Here is a 20,786-nt window from a genome sequence, read left to right as displayed (position 1 = left end):
TCTAAAGGTTTAATAAACTCTTCCATTTAAAAAATCTGACAATCATTTAATTTATCAAGCTTTAAAAAAAAAAAAATTAAATAAAAAAACATATAATTTTACTTCTAACCAACTTCCAGTTCTAAATCAGAATGAATTTTGGATTAGTATATCTGATAACTATCTATAATAACAAGTCTGAAGCCTTTCAAAGGATACTACAAAATTAGCTCCTCAGCTGTCTTCCTGAAAAGCCTAGAAAGATCTTGACGGGCCGATTCATTCAGAGTGTTTGGACAACGCTTCCATTGGTGTTCCAGTGGAGGTTATTTTAAGGGGCTCATGCTGTCAGCTGTTGTCTTAAGTCCTTTTGGAGCCTCCTCACCTCTCTTTTTCACTCTGATAAAACTGTGGACTGGCTGGTTCATTGTCCTCCTTTTCTATTTGAACCCGAACAGACACGTGTAAGGTAAGTCCTGAGCTGTCCTATTTTATTTAACTTTAGTTGATGTTGAGCTGATTGTCCCCATTGTGTCTTTGAGAAACTTGGTTGGATTTATTTGACCGTACGTTTTGTTTCAGTAATTATAGCATGGTTTCATTATTATGAATAAGTAAAAAGCACCAATGTATTACACTCTTAGCTTTGTTTAGATGTAAATGCAAATGTTTAAAATAGTCACAGTTTTTTCCACTTTGCATAAAACTGCTTCCATTGACATCAGAGTCTACGTGGCTAGAATAAGAAATAGCTTGTCCATATTTAGAGGGTCCAAAAATAGCATGTGGCTTCACAACAGGTGTCATGTTGCTAAACGAAGAGGGGTAGGTGCATGCACATGCACGGGGTTTGGAATGGGGGATATAATTTTAACCTGATAAGCAACAGAGCTGGGACATAAACAACCTCTGGAATCTCAGAGTTCATTCCACATGAAATCAGCTCTGTAGAGTTGAAGGGCTTCAGGCCTGGCGCTATCAGTGACACATCAGATTTAGAGGCTCTGCCACTGCGATTTGTGCTATTTTCTCTGCACCCTGTCCTTTAGCCTTCTGTGTCACAAGCTGTTTGTTGTCTCTCTTCAAATGTCCACCAGACATGTAGGCAGCTTAGAGATCAGATCTGACTAAAAATGTTAAAGAATGTAACTAACTGCCACTAAGTAGATCTGTATCTACTCTGTCCCCACAAGGATAGTAAAACCAGTCAGTTTTGACCTTGTGGGGACATTATTTTTTTTTTGTCCCCATGAGGAAAACCGCTTATAAATCATGCAGAATTAAGTTGTCTGAAAATCTAAAAATGCAGGTTTGGGTTAGGGTTAGGGTAAAGGGAAAAGAAGATACAGTTTGTACAATATAAAAACCACTATGTAATGTCCCCATAAAACATGGAAACCCAATGTGTGTGTATAAATACATTCAAAAGTTTGGGGTCAATAAAACAATTAATTAATAACTACATTAATTTTGTTTTGAAAGAATCTTGAAAAAATATATCAGGTTCCACAAAGAATATTAAGCAGCAAAACTGTATTGAAAATGTATTATAATAAGAAATGGTCCATTAGTAGTAAATCAACATATTAGAATGGTTTATAAAGGATCATGTGACACTGAAAATTCAGCTTTGCCATTATAGGATTAAATTACGTTTATAAAATATATTAACCAGAAAACAGTTGAATTTAAACAGAATTAAATAAACATATTTATAAATATTAACAAAATATCACTACACAACCATATCAGTACGTCAAAATCGAAACAAGACAGGTAGATAAATAGAACTTATTAAATTGGCCATCGTTATTGTATAGACTATTACTTCACATTTCCCTTCAGTTATTTCCAATTCTCAGTTTTAAGTTTCTCCAATTATTTGCTTTTCAAGGCCATTTCTCTATTATCCACATCATTTCTGCCGAAGGCAAACACATTAATCAAATTTTCTTTAATTTCCCCAAATTTAAAGTCCCATTTCTTACAAACAACCTCATGCATTTCAAACATACATTCCTTATGCAAAAACGGCCAAAAGCCATCCATCTTCACTTTAGTGGCTGGTGATTTCAGGGAGTCATATCAAACCTCTCAACAAGTAATGCATAAGCACTTCAAATTAATTTCAACAATCTCATTTCAGCATCAAGCTAAGAGTGTAATCAAGCAATTGGCTGTTCTACCTCTGCTAATCAATCTGCTTTCTTATGAAGTACTTTTATGATATATTTAACTTGTTTTTGTTTTGTTTTGTTTTTTCAGCATATGATGGAGGGCATTGACCAGACCTCTGAGAACACCAATGAACAAGTCAATGACCCTGAGGAGCAGCCAGTGGACCCCATGGAGGACTTCAGCCGGCAGCTAGAGGATATAATCAACACGTATGGAGTGGCATCGAGCCTGATGCAGGAGCAGATCTCCATCCTGGAGTCTGAGGAGAAAAAGGAAGAGGAGGCAAAGGCTGACGAAGAAGCTGACCCACAAGAAGCTGGTGCCAGTCCAGAGAAGGAGCAAAAGGCTGATAAGAAACTCCTCAAGGGCCTGGGTGAGCGATCTGCCTTTCTTTTGTTCATTTGATAAACAGAGAAAACATCTTGAGATCAAACAGACTAACTAAAAAACTAAGCCTCACAAAGAGAATTTTCATTTTGCTCAACATCATAAAAGGTCCCCTAGTATTGCCAAATCACTCAATAATTGGTTAAGAAATTACATGGGCCATTCTTTGAAATAGGTGCCATTTTAAGTTTGGAAACCACATAAATAATAAGTTACAATGTGCCATATCAAGTTAATCAAAAATACATCATAAAAGTCTTCTATTTTAATTTATTTCAAAAAGAATTCCAGTGATGGTCTTCATTGTCATATGAACCTTTAGAAATCATTCTAATATGTTCATTTGGAGCACTTTTTTATTTATTAATTATTATCAGTGTTGAAAGCAGCAGTGCTTAATATTTTGTTATATATAACAATGTATACATCATTTATAGGATTCACTGATAAATAGAAAGTCCAAAATTAATAATTTGAAATAGATTTTGTTGTAACGTCATATTTGATCCGTTTTAATGTGTCATAAAATAGTTTGAGAAAAAATCTTACTTACCTCAAACACTTGAACAGTAATGTAAGACTGAGTGACATGAATGACATCCATTATCTTAAATGACCCACAGAGCAGAGATTTCAGTGAGAAAACTGATTACTGTTTTATGTTTGAAAAATAATGTCATATGCAGCACCTCTCAATCGCACAGATGGAGCCATAAACAGTGATTGGGTTTTTCTATCAGCAGGATGGTCGAGTGCCATGAGCGTAGTAATCAACTGTCTGGAAAATGTCCATTCTAAAGAAAAGAATACTCTAAAGCACACTTCACCATCAAAATGCAGACAGCTATAGTGCTTGACTTAGTTTTCTGACACACTTGCAAACCTGTATGACTTTACTTTGTGGAACACAAAAAGAGAAGATATGAATTGGTCACTCAATTCAGTTTAGTTACAGGGGTATTAAAGTTTTTTACTAGGGGTGCAAGATAAATATCGGCCGATAATTAATGCACATTTCGTCAGTAAAGCCGGTTTTCTAATCAGCGGTAAATTCCATCAGGTGCGTGATTTCACATAGAGCAGCTGTTACTACACAGGGCCATTGTTAACTGACAAGCTACGCAAATCCACAGTCATTACCAGCTGACGAGATGTGCATTTATTATCGGCCGATATTTATTGTGCACCCCTAGTTTTTACAACAAAAAAGTACCATAAATGTATTATAAAACATCAGAAAAGTGCTCTATACTCATGCACTTCAGTTCAAGGCTTCTGAGGTCTTATAAATAGCCTCGTGTAAGAATAATTACAGATAAATTGGGCTGGTAGACACAGCAATGAGTCAATGAGTTGAACTGAAAAACTGGACGAGTCTGATTTGTGAGCTAAATAATGAATAAAACATTACTTTTCAGTTTGTTCCTTACAAAAGCTGTCTTAAGTCTTCTGAAGACTTGGAATATAGCACAGAAATGTTATGAACTACTTCTACAGTGCTTTTTCTGCTTGTTTTTTATAATAGTTTTTTGGAGATTTATATAAAATAAAAGACAACCAATAAGGCTTGGAAGGATAAATAATGACAGCGTTTTAATTTTTGGATGAACTATCCCCTTAAGACTGAGTAAGTGTCTTGTGCTTTATTTGCTTCTCTCAACCATTTTATCGTAATAAACACTATCATGCTGTGATTTCACCACTCCTTCCATTGATTTACTTTAAAGCTTGCGTGCAGAACTCTCCCTTGTGGGCTTCTGCTCATCTTCTTTATCTTCTCGTTCTCTGATCTGAACGGAAAACGCTTGTCTCGTAGGTAAAGAAGCCGCATCCTTATTGCAAAGCCTGAACAAGCTCGGCTCTCCAGAAGAGAAAGTGGAAATGGTGTTGAAGAAATACACTGAGCTGGTGAGTATCCAGACCCATGAAAGAATGCCGCTCCCTGAGCAGTTTTCACTATCGGCAACAACGATGCATGGAGGACAGTTAAGAGGAAACAAACAGAACAAACTGGATTGACACTGAGAGAAAATAAACTAATGCCTGGTGTGATGTAAAGAGTGGTTTCACTGATACTGCAATGACTTAAATATTCAACGCCCTGGGCTGAATATGCAAGTCTGAACTTAAGGCCATATGCCACACAAGAAAGTCACAACAATCTCTTCAATATGAGAACACAGAGATAATGACAGGGACACACAGAAAAAAGCTTAAAAATGACGGAATTCTCCCAGTTTTGACAAAACCAAATCTTATTCTCAGAAATAATCCAAGGGCCTTGAAAACTGGGAAAGTCTGTATCCCGTCATTCCTAAATCCTCTTGAGGACAACCAGGCAGACATTATCTAAAGCAGCTTTAGAGCAGTCAGAGGTGTATAAGATCAGGTGTGGATCACACCTTTGTGTGTTTTGTGCATATGGGGCAGGTGGAGGAACACAGGACTGAGAAGAAACAGCTGGAGCAGCTTCAGCAGAGACAGGGTCTTCTGGTCAAGCAGAGAGATCAGCTTCAGTTCGAGCACAGTCGTGCCATTCTGGCCCGCAGCAAGCTGGAGATGCTCTGCAGAGAGCTTCAGAGACATAACAGGACACTGAAGGTGAGAACATGATCTACTGACAGTTTGAGAGAATTTAGAAACATCCAGCAACTGTATCTTGGTAGGTTTATTTTCATGTATTTATGAAAAAATATATACTTTATTTATTTTGTCTGAATTCTGTTTTTAAAATAGTTATGCCTATTTTCTTATGCCGTTCAAATGTTTGGGGTCAGTTAGGAGCCAGCTGTTCTTTTTACATTTCTATTCATCAAAAAAGTATAATGGCTTCCACAAAAATATTATGATTTCAACATTGAAAATAATAAAAAATATTTTATGAGCACCATATAAGCACACTTCAGTGACACTTAAACCTGGAGTAAAAGATATTTATAAAAATTACATATATTAAAATTGTAATAATATTTCACAGTTGTATTATTTGACTGTATTTCAGTCAAATTAAAAGTGCAATGTGTAATATTTACAACGCTCTATTTACAGAAATGCAATATAATATATGTATACAAAACTATGTTGTGTTTATTACATTAGTTTAGCTATTTCTATATAAATACACTGCGGGTCCTCTTACATGTAAGTCGCACTATGTTTCTACAATAGCCTATAAACGGACAAACTGCTCTACAGAGCGCGTTTCCAAACTTCCTATCACTACTTTAAAGAGCACCTATTATGGCATTTAAAATGTTCCAAATATTGTTTTAGAAGTCCCCAACAACAGTTTTGCAAGCATGCTATGACAAAAAAGACTTTAGTTTTCTTATAATATGCATTTCTTTTTACCTGTTTTGATAGCGATTCTCAAATGATTCGTTTAGTGATTCACTTTTCAAAACCCCGCCTTTACGTGACGTTACCGAGTATAGACCAGAGTTCATATTGTAAAAGCACAATCAGTCTTTGTTTGCGTTAACTCGATGCATAAACATAACGTTTTTACCAAAAATAAATGCAGTAACGTTATGTTACTACGAGGTATGACTCTATTCTTAAAGAAAACTCCGAAAACAACAACAAACAATTCACATATCTCAATACAATTGTCATTGAAGACCTAGAAGCTAAACGGTGCTTACACAACAAACCAAACAATTATTAAGCATGCTACATAAAACATAAAAGCAACAATTATTAATAACACTTACAGGTTGTGATACAGAGGAGGAAGCTGATGCAAATACACTTGGAAATTTACACAACAGAGCCTATATATATATATATATATATATATATATATATATATATATATATATATATATATATATATATATATATATATATATATATATATATATATATATATATATATATATATATATATATATACACACACACATATATATATATATATATATATATATATATATATATATATATATATATATATATATATATATATATATATATATATATATATATATATATATATATATATATATATATATATATATATATATATATATAGGCTCTGTTGTGTAAATTTGTATATATATATATATATATATGTGTGTGTGTATGTGTGTATGTGTGTGTGTATGTGTGTGTGTATATATATATACACATTTACCTGAAATAAATACAGTAAGACCACAATAGCAGACCTCAACTTGTTCGACATGGGAGAGTGTTGAGCACCTGATATGTTTTCCTATTATTATCCTGTTACCCATGTCAGTGTTTTGATTGCTGAGATTGAGTCGACTCAACTTTCTTCTGAGAAGACAGCGTCTTAGAGCCCAGTGGGATGTTAGTGCACTCTGTGTCTCTGCCTCGATGAGACACTAGCTTTACAGACTCAAAGTGCTGCTGACAGATTACTATGACAAGAGGGATCACATTACTGAGCTTCAGTGGCATTTGCCCTTCTTTTATAAATCAAACGTCAAAGACAATGTCTCATTGGCTCAAATCACTGCAGAGGCCATGGCCTCCTGTTCTTTAGTTCTGTTGGTGCTACAGTGAATACATCTACATCCCAGTTTTTTATATTTTCTGTGCTAATTTTAAGGTGAAATCTGCTAAATTCTGCATGGATTTAACAGTGCAACGCTTTACACCTAAAGAAATTAATATTGCAATTAGATTTACACTTACAAGCTGTTTTATTTTACAATGAGCAGTTGAGATCACAAGAGACCATGTGACCGGCTGAAAACAACAAATTTTATTGTGTATACCACAAAAAAGTGCCATTACTATTATGTTTTCTTATATCAAATATTGCAAAAACAAGAACACAAAATGATCAAGTTTGCATTCGAAAATTACTTATATTTACATATTACATCATACAGGTAATGTTTTGTTTATTTTTAAATACCTTATATTTTTACAGTTTTACCACTCTCATTACAAATTATAAGGTTATATAAAAAAATCTACCCCAACTTCAAGCCTTGGTTTCAAAACATTTTGAAATTCCTATGGTTCGAGTGTGAACCGAAAAATGAGGGTTAGTTTTAAAAGATTCTGGGTAAGTTTTATAATGTAGGTTCATTTTTAATAAATGTAATGAATTTTAATATGCATGTGTAATACAAACGGGAGAATAAAATTTAATTGGTACCTAGTTTGCCAAACTTTAACACACATGCATTACACATTAATAAATAAAAAACACAAATTTGACAGAACATCATATTTAATAATGTTTAATTATTTGGTTATATTTAGGTACTCTTCCTGAAAACAAAGTGATTTGTAAAAGGTGTTATTATACATTGCAATTACAAGTTTTTGACCTGCAGGTGCCACCATCCTGTGGTGTTTGAGAGCATCCAAACAGTGAATCGTTTTGCAAAGACAAATAATTCAGGGTTTCAAAAAGCTTTGTTTCTCCCATCACTATGTTTAGCATTCACACGATTCAATAAAAAGAACAGACTCATAAGAGTCATTAACAAGGGAATCTAGATTTTTTTAATTCTTTAAAAGATCCAGTTCATAAGAGGTGGGGAATCAGACTTAACTGGTCGCACTGTATGTTTTTGATTCATGTAAACAGTTCTGAATATTAAAAATTGCAACCTAATTTGTGAATGCCTCTCTCAACTGAGATGCCATATTTGTCATTTTACAAAACTGTTATTCAGCACTTGAAATGTTTCCAGTTGTCGGATATAGCAGTCCACTCATTTCTTTCACTCTGCCAAACAATTATATTGCCTTCCAAGAAACAATATTACCTCCATTTGGTGAACGTGTACATAATATGAAAGATGTTATGAATCTTGCGCAAAGCACCTGGAGCCATTTTCTGTTTGCAGTTCAGCAACTGATTTCAGTACATTTGTACTGCTCAACGAACAGGTGCATGGAGGACTTTGTGAGAAAAGGTAGTGGTTTCTGTCCCAGCATCCACACACACAAACTTTTTTCAGTTTTTGTGGTCTGTAAGGTGACTCAGAGGAGCTTTCTAATCACGTTTGCATTGTTTTTTCTCCTCCGGGCATTGAAGATATTAAACTCTTGCTCTAATATAAACTCTGCATGCCTTTGGAAGCTGATGCTATCCTTCCCTAGAGGCTGGCTTTGACCTTGTTCACTCCCCAGTCAATTTTATTCAAGTATTATGGAAGCCATTAATGAGTGGGTCATAGCAGAACATCTAAGCCCTGTGTGTAGGTGCGACTCTCAGCTATGAGGACCATAAATTAGATTTAATCTGGGGTCATTTCCTTCGCGGTTATGTGAGCGATTCACCTCCCTGATGAGCTTGTGTAGTAATACAGCTTCAGCTTTCCCAGGTGGAAGCTTGAGACTCATGTCATGTGTAAACACAGGCAGGCAAACAGATTCAGCCCTGGAGAGGAACACTCCATGTGTGGATTCCTTACGAATCGCTGAGTCAGGAAGCTGGTGCTTCTGAAACAGGAGCTGATGTTTACAAAAGCGCACACATTGGATGGCAGGCCTGTTTAATATTCACACGTCCAATCCCAGATACTAAAAAAGGATAGTGCCACATAGATCTCATGTAGCTTAATATGTCATTTGCATCATTTGATTAATATGATCATTAGCTAGCCTTCACCACTTCCAGACCTTGTAAGGTAGAAAAATAGTGCAGTTAAAGTAACGGTTAGCACTATGGTGCTCATGTGGGCCACTCAGGTTCAAGTCTGGCCTATAACATGTCCATTCCCTCTCTATTTCACTATTCACAATAAAAGCCCCTTCCAAAAGGTTGTCCATTATTACTTTTGTGACATACTACTTTTATTAAAAATAATAATGTTTATGTTTCTTTTCTTTTTTTTAAATAAAGGTTACAACTCTTTTGTAAACTGTTTTACTTCTCAAATGCCTTTTTATATATTTTATCTTTTAAATATATCTTTTTTATATAGTTTATACCAGACACAGACTTCCAATCTGTGTTAATACGAAAATACAAAAGTCCATCATGAGCATTTTATAATATTATATTTAATATATCATATATGTTTTAGAATCATGATAATCTAAAATAAGTCAAAAAACAAACCATTGTGCATTTTACAATAATTTTCACACAATAAGAAATTATATTGTAATTTTTTTATTCATTTGTAACATATTAAGATTATTTTTAATAGTAATTTCCACCACTATAAATATATATATATATATATATATATATATATATATATATATATATATATATATATATATATATATATATATATATATATATATAATTGTATTTTTTATTTTTATGTTATTTTTTTATGCATTTTATATTAGTTTATTTTAGTACTAAAACTTATTTTAGTTAGTTGACGATGCAACATTTCTCATTTTCGTTTAAGTGATTTTAAGTTTAGGCTTTTCATCTAATATTTATATTATTTGAGATTTATTTTAATTAACAAATATTTTATTTAAATAGTGACATTTAGTGTTAGCATGACTGGGATGAAATATGTAGTTACAAATGAAGCAACAACCAAAAACAAATCATGCTGCATATCACTTGTGATCAATCCAGATGTCAAATTCAAAATTGTATATAACTGTCTGTATTTAGAATATATAAAATCCAAACTATGAAATAAGCTGAAGTAAGAGTTGGCCATTTTATTCCTCAAACATTTAATATATAGTTTCTTCTATACAGAATGCTATCAAATACAATACATTATTTGACTTACCGTCTAGTCTCACACCCTGACCTAATACTAGATCTAGATTGCTTTCATTACTTAAGGCTGCACATTCCCAGATTTCCCACTCATTTCCTTCTCTCTTTTTCCCTGCAGGAGGAGAGTCTGCAAAGGCTGCGGGAGGATGAAATGAAGCGGAAGGAGATCACCGATCATTTCCAGAGCACGCTGGTGGACATTCAGAATCAGATCGAGCAGCACAGTAACCGCAACAACAAGCTGTGCCAAGAGAACAGTGAGCTGGCCAGCAAACTCAAGACCATCATAGAGCAGTATGAGCGGAGAGAACAGGTACAGACCGAAAACAACACACAAGACATATCTGTACACATACCATTTGAAATGCATTAAATCCACACATAAGCAGAGATACAGCAGGCCCACCTTTCACAGTCCCTCTGCTGCATAACAAAACTCTATTTTCAGCTACACAGCACTGTGCTGTCTATGTGGGCAGTGTGAAGACTGTACCTGTTAATATGGGCCCTAAAATAAATATGTGCTTACGGTGTGAAGCAGATTGAAGACCTGTGCAACGAAAGCCAGCAAAATTAATTGAGTATTTTTCAAACACCCCAATATCTAACACATCTGTCAAAGCGATTCAGTCACAAATCCATTTAAAGCTGCACCCCGAGGCACAGTTGAGATTAGAGTAAGTGTGTGATACGATTTGATTTTTTGTTCTGGTCCATCTGAAAAGCTGAATGAGTCATTACTGGGGTTCCGAACTTACTTCAAACTCTGCAATTACATTACAGTCAAAAAAATTCAGAACAATTACTTTCTTTATGTCATATGAAGCCTCTTATGCTCACCGAGGCTGCCATTTATTTGATCAAAAATACAGTAAAAACTGTAATTTTGTAAAATATTATTACATTTTTTTTCTATTTGAGTATTTTTGTTCAAGTGCAGCCTTAGAGAGCCTAAGAGATTTTCAAAAACTTTACAAAATTATTCATAATTTACATGAGCAATTTTTACAGTCACTGTGCATAAAAAAACATATGCGTGTTTTAGAGCTGGAGCCTGTCAGAGCTGTAATTTCACAACACTAGGTGGAGGAAACTACACACTCACACTTTCTAATCCTGCTATATGCACACAGTAGATACTGGTATTTTTTTACTTTGACTCAGGGATTCACGCCTGGTTTGACAGTGAATATAGCACCTTGTAAAACACTCAGTATTCTGTATCTAATCACATGAGGATCGACCGATGGAATGACAAGCCTGATATGTGGGGAAGTTAAACTCAATCTGTCATGCTGATGGGTACCACAGAGGCTGCTCGCACACAGCTGTGTTGTGGGCTAAATTCGACACCGAGAATTGAACTAACTCGAATAAATTGTGCAGCGTGTCTCTGCTGCCCTCTGCTGGCTGCGATAGAGACACACATCATATGAGCGGGTGCTTAATGTTATTTATACTAGAACATGTTCCTGGAACAACATCCCTATTGACCAATCACCACCCTGATTTTAGGTGTAAAAGAATTGATACGAAAGCTGTTCCAAGAACAAGAAATGATGTTGATCCTGGAACCAGTTCTGCTTGTTAATCATCACACTGTGTGGTGTATCAGGATAGAGGCAAACCCAAAATCTCAATGTTGAAATGCACTGCCTTAAATGTTGTTCCTAGAAATTACAAGAGCTGGAAAGGGAAACTACAAAAATAAAAGGAAATAAAATCCGGCATCCCTGCGACCCTAACTAGGACAAGTGGTTTGGACAATGGAATGGAATTAGATTAAATCAGCTATGACCCCATTGCGTCTAAATTAATATTCTGTATTTTTATGCAGACTTTAGAGAAGATCTTCAAACACAGAGATCTACAGCAGAAACTGTCTGATGCCAAGCTGGAAGAAGCCAACATGCTCCTCAGTCAAGCTGAAGAGAAGCACAAAAGGGAGAAGGAATATGTAAGACACACAGATCTCCTATCCTGGCTCTTCAGATTTGCCTCAAGCAAAACGAAGGGCAGGCAAATTCATTTGCATGTGCTTACAATGATTTTCTTTACAAGCAGGGTCTAAAACGAAGTGCCAAAATGCAATTAAAAACTAGCTTGTAAAAGGAACTGCAACATAATATATTAAACTGATATGTATGAATGATAATGTGACCTTTCATGATGAATGCATTCAAATAACGCTGTCAGCTAAAGAAAACATCTGGTGAGTGAATTGCAAGTCTTCTCAGTGGAAAATTTCCCATAAAAAAATGTTTCTTGGATCTTCGTTTGGTCTCTATAATTCCATGTAGGAAAACATATGTAAAATAAACCTCACATAAAGGTACTGAAACAAGAATGCAAAGAACAAAATTACAATACTTTTATGATATAAAGTCACTTGCTCATCTCAAGTGACAAAATATCCATATAATAATAAAAAGAAAGAAGTATAAATATTATATAGCCTCTAACAATAAATTACATTTTCTCACACGAGGCAAAAAGTTAATTTTAGACCCTGTTTATAAAAACGTTTCAGTGAACCTCAAGAACTGGCACATGTTAACATCTCACCATTTATGTTGTTAGTTGCTTAAAGAGGCTATTGAAAAAACAAAGAAATGCTGCGCTATGAAGGAGCAGGAGTTACAGATGAAGAAACAGGTAATGCCAAGTTCTCGGCCTCTCTCACCTGTTTGTGTGTGTGTCTTGTGTTTAACCAGTTACTCACTCAGGCTGCAGAGTGGAAACTACAGGCTAAAGAGCTGAAAGAGCAGCACACTGTCATGCAGGCCCAGGTGAATATCTATCGCTGTGGCATTACCCACAATCCAACACTCTCTCCTCTCTAGCTGTGGTGTTTCTCTCACTGAGCTGTGTGACAAACCACATAAACCAATCAATCTTTAAAAGGCAATTCATTTATAATGGTGATTCATAGCCATTAGGAGCACTTAATGCTCTGTCTGGATTCATTTCAGTTGAGATGGATATAGATAAATTATAGACGGATGTTTATAAAAAATATATACCGGTATAGATATAATGAGAGCTTCACATTCCTGTGTAGACCATAATAAAGTACTTTTTTAAGTGCCTCAAGAGATAGTTTATCCAAAAATGAAAACTCTGTTCATTTTTCTGTTCAATTCATTTAGTCACCCTCATGTCGTCCTAAAGATGTATGACTTTTTTTCTTCAGTGGAACACAAAAGGAGAAATCGTTTACAATAAATAAAGTCTGAGGTTTTCCAGCAACCAAAAGGGCACAAAACATCATAAAACTGGTGCATATCGAGAAATATTATTTGGTCTTAGAGCAGAGAAATCATGTAGATACTGGTTAATTCTTTAACCTGATAACTGTCACTCACGTTTTTGAAGATAGACTTGAATGTGCATGATACAAACCCACATTTTTTTAATTCATGACTGAAAACATTTTGTGACATGATTTTGATGTACCATTTACATGGTAATACAATGTCTGATTTTAAAATGGGTTTTGAAGGATGAATTTTGAGATTTTATGTTTTCAAGTGATATATAACTTCTGATGATTTCTAAAATGTTATAGAGGAAAAAGGCAACGAGGAAGTCTTATTTTTAAAAAAAAGGTCAAAACTCCTTTTGTAATGTAGATTTCTGAGGGTGCACTCTTGTCATAAATGAATCTATTACTTTTCCTACATAATTTTTTACAAAAAATATTGGTAAAATATATTTTTGGGAGTCTTAGACCTTTCCAACGATATATAGTTGGTCAAGATTAGATTAGATTTGATTGTAATATAGTATAGTCAACGTAGGTGTCCCGTATACGGGACGGGGTGACTGTTAGCAGGTTAAGGAAATGAATGCAATCTCACTGTCTCTGAATCACCAAAGTTATGAATTTGAGTTATGTTGATAGCTGTATGAAGGCCTCCTGTCTTTCACGGCTCTATTATGGCAACACAGACGGAGATATATCATTTCAGTGTATTATTATAGTTCACAAGCATCACAAGTGCTCAACAGTAAATACGACCTGGATGCGTTTCATTGCTGCTATCATAAATAATAAGTGATGCCTTTCACATTACATACTGAGTCATTGCAGAAAGTGTTCATTTATTTAAAGCTTTGTGTTTTTTGACTGGAACATTTGCCTTGACTAATTGCAGATGGATTGTGCAGCTGCAATATCAGCGATTAACTCTTTCATCTTTCCATCAGGTCCATAATGTAAACAGAAGAATGAATAAGTAAATTAATGGATGTATGAATTAATAAAAGTAATATTTATTTATCCATTCATTAATGTATTCGTGCTTACGTTTATTCATAAGGGAATAAATACATACATTCATAGGAAAGAACAACTTTTTTTTTTTTTTTGCTTTTTCCAAAATAAGATATATTATATATGAAATATATGATACATGATATATATGATATATGAAAAACAATATATGAAAAATGTAAACGGAAGGCCAAGCTGATAAGTACGAAATGTCATTGTCATTGTGTGTGTTTCTCTTACTGTACTCCAAGGTATTGATTTACAGTGATTTTGTGAAGGATGCTAACACTAATTTTCTTCTTTCAGCTGGCGTTGTACTCCCAGAAGTTTGATGAGTTCCAGAACACACTAGCAAAAAGCAACGAAATTTACATCACTTTCAAACAGGAGATGGACAAGGTTTGTTGTGTTATGCACACTTTTAGAGTCAAAAGTTGATAGGAAAAAAGTAGGAATGATTCGTTTATACTTGTATTTCAGTGAAAATATCTAAATGATAAATTTACTTGCTTTAATTTACTTACTTTCACTTTATTTTAACTCTGCTTGATGATGCAGCAAGATACACTTGTATTAATGCTACAATCTCTGAAAACAAGTCTTAATCTCTGTTTAACTGTAAAATAAGACAAAATACTTTTGTTAAAGGTACAATTTGAAAGTTTTTTGCAGTAATATCCAAAAACCACTAGGCTAGAGTTATATATTTTGTCCGGCTGATTACTGACAATAGCTCTAATGTTTTCAACTACTTGTAAATCATGAGAAAATCCCCATTCTAAACAGTGTCACGGGGCAGTGCAGTCGCCTGTCAATGACGTTAGTTCCCCATTGTTACCGCCTTTACTGACATAGAAACCACATGACAACAGTGTCGTGGACATTGCGGAAGTAGCTTCGCGACAAACTTCAACTAGAAAGAGATGTCGATCTCGCTTGTGTTTAACTCGACAGGTGAGTTGTTTTGATTCGTATCTTTACAGAAAACGTATGCTATTATAACAATCAACAAGATTAGAATTATGGGGTGCCAATCACGGGGCATCGCGTCTCTAGACCCGCGCGAGGACTCGTCTGATCTATAGTCTGATCGCGTCTTTGCATTGACTTTGTATATAATCTACTCACGCAAATCGTTGAACTTGCATTAAGTCCATGATTTATCTTTTCGTCTGATTGATGGCCATCAGCGATTGAGTAGAAGACAACAAATCCTATCATTCCACGCTCTTTCTTAGCGTCATCAAACCACGCGATTGTTATTGTTTTGATAGTGCGCCCTCTCGTGGCAGGTCCTACAACCGATACCTTTAAGTATAGGATTTTTTCCCCCTTTTTTTTTTTTTTTGAAGTGAACAATTTAAAATGCCTTTGTCTATTTTAAAGCATATAAGTCTTATGCTGATCACATTTTTATTTGAACAGATGACAAAGAAGATGAAAAAGCTGGAAAAGGAGTCGGACATATGGAAGACACGGTTTGAAAGCTGCAATAAAGCTCTTGTTGAAATGATTGATGAGGTAATGTAATGTAATGATGTAAATGACTTGTCAGTATTTGATTATCATTAGCGTTTCACTTATTTACTGTTTAACTCTACTCCAACAGAGATCAGAAAAGGCCAAAGAGTTTGAACTCTTCACTTTGAAAATCGACCGTCTGGAGACTCTGTGCCGAGCACTGCAGGATGAAAGAAAAAGTTTATATAGCAAGATTAAAGAAATACGGTCCTCAGAAAAGGTTCTAGCAGCTGCAGTGGATTTGCCACAAGTAGATGAGCTTCCAGAGCTTGTCCAACTTCCCAAGTTAGCTCCCAACCCCATGTTGACCACAGAGATGAAGAGGCTGCGAGAAGAGCAGATTCGTCTGCAGGAGTTTGCAGCTTCCTTGGTAAGTTCCATAACAGATGATGCTGGAGAATCTGATAGTGGGGAAGAGGAGACGGCACAAAAGATTCCGGCAATTCCTGAGGCTACCAAACATGAGTCTACTGAACAAGAATCAATACAAGATGAATCCTGTACCACAGAAGAAAACAAAGCAGAGGTTGTTAGTGTAAACGAAGAGAAGTCATTAGTACCCTCAAATCCTGAACCCACCAAACCTGAGACAGAATCCAAACTTTCTCAAGAGCCTCTACAACCAGAGATCACTGAACAACAGACAGGAATACAAGATTCAGTCAAAGAGGAACCCAGCCAGGAAGAGGCGTCAAAATCAGAAAAGACGGTTGAACAGAAATCCCCTCAGCCAAAGCCTTTCATGAAAGAAGAGTGTAAACTTGAAAGTGTTATATCTGAGCTACCTGAACCAGAGCTGCGCAAACAAGAGCCCCTCAAACAGGAACAGCCAAAACCTGTCACGAAAGATGAGTGCAAAGATGAAGCTGTTAAACCTGATCTACTTGAACCAGAGTCACCCAAACAAGAGCCCCTCAAACAGGAGCAGCAAAAACCTTTCACGAAAGAAGAGTGCAAAGATGAAGCTGTTAAACCTGAGCTACCTGAACCAGAACCAGAGCCAGAGCTGCCCAAACCAGAGCCCCTCAAACAGGAGCACCCAAAACCTGTCACGAAAGATGAGTACAAACTTGAAGATGTTAAACCTGAGCTACCTGAACCAGAGTCCCCCAAACAAGAGCCCTTAAAACAGGAGCAGCAAAAACCTGCCATGAAAGAAGAGTGCAAAGATGAAGCTGTTAAACCTGAGTTACCTGAACCAGAGTCGCCTAAACAAGAGCCCCTCAAACAGGAGCAGCCAAAACCTGTAACGAAAGAAGAGTCCAAAGATGAAGCTGTTAAACCTGAGCTACCTGAACCAGAGTCGCCCAAACAAGAGCCCTTAAAACAGGGGCAGCAAAAACCTGCCATGAAAGAAGAGTGCAAAGATGAAGCTGTTAAACCTGAGCTACCTGAACCAGAGTCGCCCAAACAAGAGCCCTTCAAAGAGGAGAAGCCAAAGCCTTTCACGAAAGAAGAGTCCAAAGATGAAGCTGTTAAACCTGAGCTACCTGAACCAGAACCAGAGCCACCCAAACAAGAGCCCCTCAAGCAGGAGCAGCCAAAACCTGTCATGAAAGAAGAGTGCAAACTAGAAGATGTTAAACCTGAGCTACCTGAACCAGAGCTGCCTAAACAAGAGCCCTTCAAAGAGGAGCATGTTGAGAACGCCGCAGCTACATCTGATGAACCCAAAGCACAGGCAACAAAACCTAAAGCCTCAAAATCCCAAGAGGCAAAAGCGAAGGCCGGCAAAGCCCAGCCTAAAAAACAAAGTTCAACCAAGAAGAAAGGCTCTGCAAAGGGTCCGAATAAAAGCTAAGCAGAAATGTATTACCAAAGTAGTTTTTATTAATCATCTCTAGATTAGTTTGTTTGTGTAGATAGACAAGTCTGGCTGTAGACAGGTTTAATTCACACTGCACTGACAGTTACCAATAAAGACAACAGACACGTTTGAAAGGTTTTGTCTGATCAGTGTGTTACGCCTGTCAGCATCTGTTGGTGTTGGTCTGTGCTTGTTTTTGGCAACAGAATGTTGAATCTGCATTTATCGAGTCTTGGAAAGTGTCAGAAGGGACGTAGGCCTACTGTACCGGTCTGCATTGGTCTGTGTCTGTCTGTGCAGTTTGAATTGGCCTTATAAGTTAATACAGATGATGACAGACTGGTCATAGGACACGTTCCTTTATGAAAGTTTACTATAAAGATGAATATTTAGAGATGGGTGTGATACTTTTTTCCGCTTGTAATACTTTCTTAGAACCTTCAAATAAACGTCTGTTCTTGACAATCTTACAGGTATATGGTAAATGTTCTCTTTCACAAAGACATTTGATTATATGACTAATACAATTTAAATGCGAAGATTTGTGTGAAAAAGGCAGCTAAACAGTTGGTTTTCAAATGTTCTGGATGAAGCTACTTAAGGTGTTTGTGAAGCTATGAAATTTACACCTCTTTCAAACTGGAGATGGAAAAGGTTTGTCACACGTGGGAAATTACGTAAAACTGTTTTATTCCAGTAAAACATTTTAAAAAGTTGAGAACTTCTTGGTGTAGTTAGATGTAAAAGTTTTAAGTTAAATTCAAAGCATTGTGTGAACAAGGCAAATTACAGCTAAATACTATTTACAAAATAATAATTTTCAAGAAAATAGCTGCCAGGACGTTGCTAGGTGGTTGGTTTTTAGAACATTGCAATGCAATTGATAAAATCCGTAGCGATCGGTTTTGACCAAAATATCTCAATTTTGTTTTGTTTAGATTTTTGTCATAATTAATATTTTATATATATTATTATCATTATATATTATTCTGAAAATGTTTTTGTGCTGTTACCTTGGCTGGTTTAGGGCAGTAGGTGTTGCCAAGTCCCGGTCTTAATGAGTGATTAATTGAATCATTCATTCAAACGATTCAATGGCTGATATAGTTGAATTCATTTCACGTTTATTTGTATAACGCTTTTCAAATTGCAAAGCAACTAGACAGAAAATTTAAGTTTCTACTTTATATTTAGGAGTAGCTGATCAGTAGTGACCATGTCAAGATGATGTGATTCAGGCAGAAATATACAGTAAAAAATCATGCAGTTAGTTAATGGCATGTATTCAAACAAACGGTTAACACTATTAACAGCAATGATTATATGTTGAGATCAAACTTATAGCATGTGCTTGTTGTCTTCTAGCTGTCTTCCTTTGTGTTTCCACAGCATGAAGGTAATTAAGGTTTCAGGGCTCTGCCCTGGCAGCTTTGTCAATGTTATCTTTGTTTAATGTCTATTGGTTTGTCTTGTGTCTTCACATATTGCTTTGCCTTTATTTATGCCTGCCATGTGTTCCTGTGGTCCCACCTCCTTGTATCCCTTGGTCATGCCCTCTTGTTTAGGCCTTGGCTGCATCCGACAACTTTGGCAGGTGACTTGCTGCCTCGCTGCTGTATCAGGCAATGACTTTGCAGACAGCGTTTTTGCACAAAGGCACCTCATGAAACTTTTTGATTTTGGACAAGCTTCTGAGGCAGAGTAATGGTTTAATGATCGACAGCAAAATATAGAGAGCTTTGGTGACAACTAAGTGAATATTTCATTGCCGTAATATTAATTCCTCGCTAGAAATTACATAAAAAGTGGAAAACGTTGATCAAAAGCATTTGGATGTGCCTTGATGCCTTCCTACCTTGGAATGCGTCCTCCAAAGGCAGCATTTCTCAGTTTTCGGATGCAGCCCTTGTCTTGTCCTCGTTTCCGTAATTGTGCTCACCTGGTCCTTATGTACTTTCCTGTCTATATATTGTGCTGTTTTTCCTCTAGTTGTTGCTAGTTCGTCTTGTGCCAGAGACACTTGCTGCTAGTCCAGTCTTGCCCTGTTACTGTGTATCCTTTTTTTAGTTTTTGCTCTTGATTTTTTATTTTCTGATTTTGGTTCAGCTCTTTAGTAATCTTGTTTATATTTAATTGTATATCATATTTAGTTATTCATCAGTGTTGTTTCTACTCTTTAACTATTTAGATTTTATATTTATATTTTTCAGTCTAAACTTGGATATTTCCGTAAAAAGAAAAAAAGTATTTTATTTTTATAGTTTTGCTTTTTTCATCAAGTTGTCTCTCTGTGTGGTGTGCTGTGTAGTGTTGTTGTGTGGTCTTGAGTGGTGCCTTGTTGTGTGTTCCCTCCTGACCTGCTCTACCAGCCTGAGATTCCCTGCCTGTTGGTTCCCCAAGGCGGCCTGCTAACTGAGCCTGGTGCTGAGAACCGTATCTCTGACACTGCCTGCTTTGAGCTCCTTCGCTCTGCTTGCATGCTCTGCTGTTCTCTGCTCTGGTTTTCTCCCCATCATTCCACCCAGATTTGACCAACGACTTTGACTGTACCCCAGACTCTCTACCTCTCAGGGCATTGATCTCTCCCTGCTGGTTGGACCTGTCCCAAGATTGTCCACCCCTGTGCTGTGAACTTTTGTTTTCAATAAATCTTGTTTCACTCACTCTGCATTTGGGTCCCTTCCTTTTGACCGTGACATAAGGTTGTACAAATTTGTGACCCTGGACCACAAAACCAGTCATAAGGGTCAGTTTTCCAGTTAAATTATTTTAAAATTGTCTAAAAGCTGAATAAATAAGCTGGTTTGTTTGGATATGCAAAAAAAAAATCGAAATATTGAGAAAATCGCCTTTGAAGTTGTCCAAATGAAGTCCTTAGCAATGCATATTACTAATGATAATACATTTTTTATAGATGTACGGTAGTGCTTTTACAAAATATCTTCATG

At 36.0% G+C, this 20,786-nt stretch overlaps 1 protein-coding gene across 16 annotated transcripts; it reads left to right on the top strand.

Moving 5' to 3' along the window:
• The first annotated feature begins 280 nt into the window (after positions 1-280).
• On the top strand, positions 281-18,308 carry LOC127938536 (beta-taxilin-like). 16 transcript variants are annotated; one of them, XM_052535213.1, is made up of 12 exons: positions 281-448; positions 2,245-2,530; positions 4,361-4,452; positions 4,975-5,145; positions 10,353-10,547; positions 12,072-12,191; positions 12,949-13,023; positions 14,817-14,909; positions 15,936-16,031; positions 16,120-17,005; positions 17,216-17,275; positions 17,375-18,308. In XM_052535213.1, the coding sequence occupies exons 2-12, from the start codon at positions 2,248-2,250 to the stop codon at positions 17,830-17,832; spliced, it is 2,529 nt and encodes an 842-aa protein (XP_052391173.1). In that variant the 5' UTR covers positions 281-448; positions 2,245-2,247; the 3' UTR covers positions 17,833-18,308. The 16 variants fall into 16 exon arrangements, with proteins under 16 accessions (XP_052391173.1, XP_052391174.1, XP_052391175.1 ...); XM_052535214.1 differs by having other exon boundaries at positions 16,120-17,014; positions 17,225-17,275; XM_052535215.1 differs by having other exon boundaries at positions 16,120-17,014; positions 17,225-17,323; positions 17,423-18,308.
• The last annotated feature ends 2,478 nt before the right edge of the window (positions 18,309-20,786 follow it).

The sequence above is a fragment of the Carassius gibelio genome, chromosome A20 (assembly GCF_023724105.1).
Source record: "Carassius gibelio isolate Cgi1373 ecotype wild population from Czech Republic chromosome A20, carGib1.2-hapl.c, whole genome shotgun sequence".
Taxonomy (NCBI): domain Eukaryota; kingdom Metazoa; phylum Chordata; class Actinopteri; order Cypriniformes; family Cyprinidae; genus Carassius; species Carassius gibelio.
Note: the sequence above shows the minus strand (reverse complement) of the source record. Positions and strands in the feature narration are given on the sequence as shown.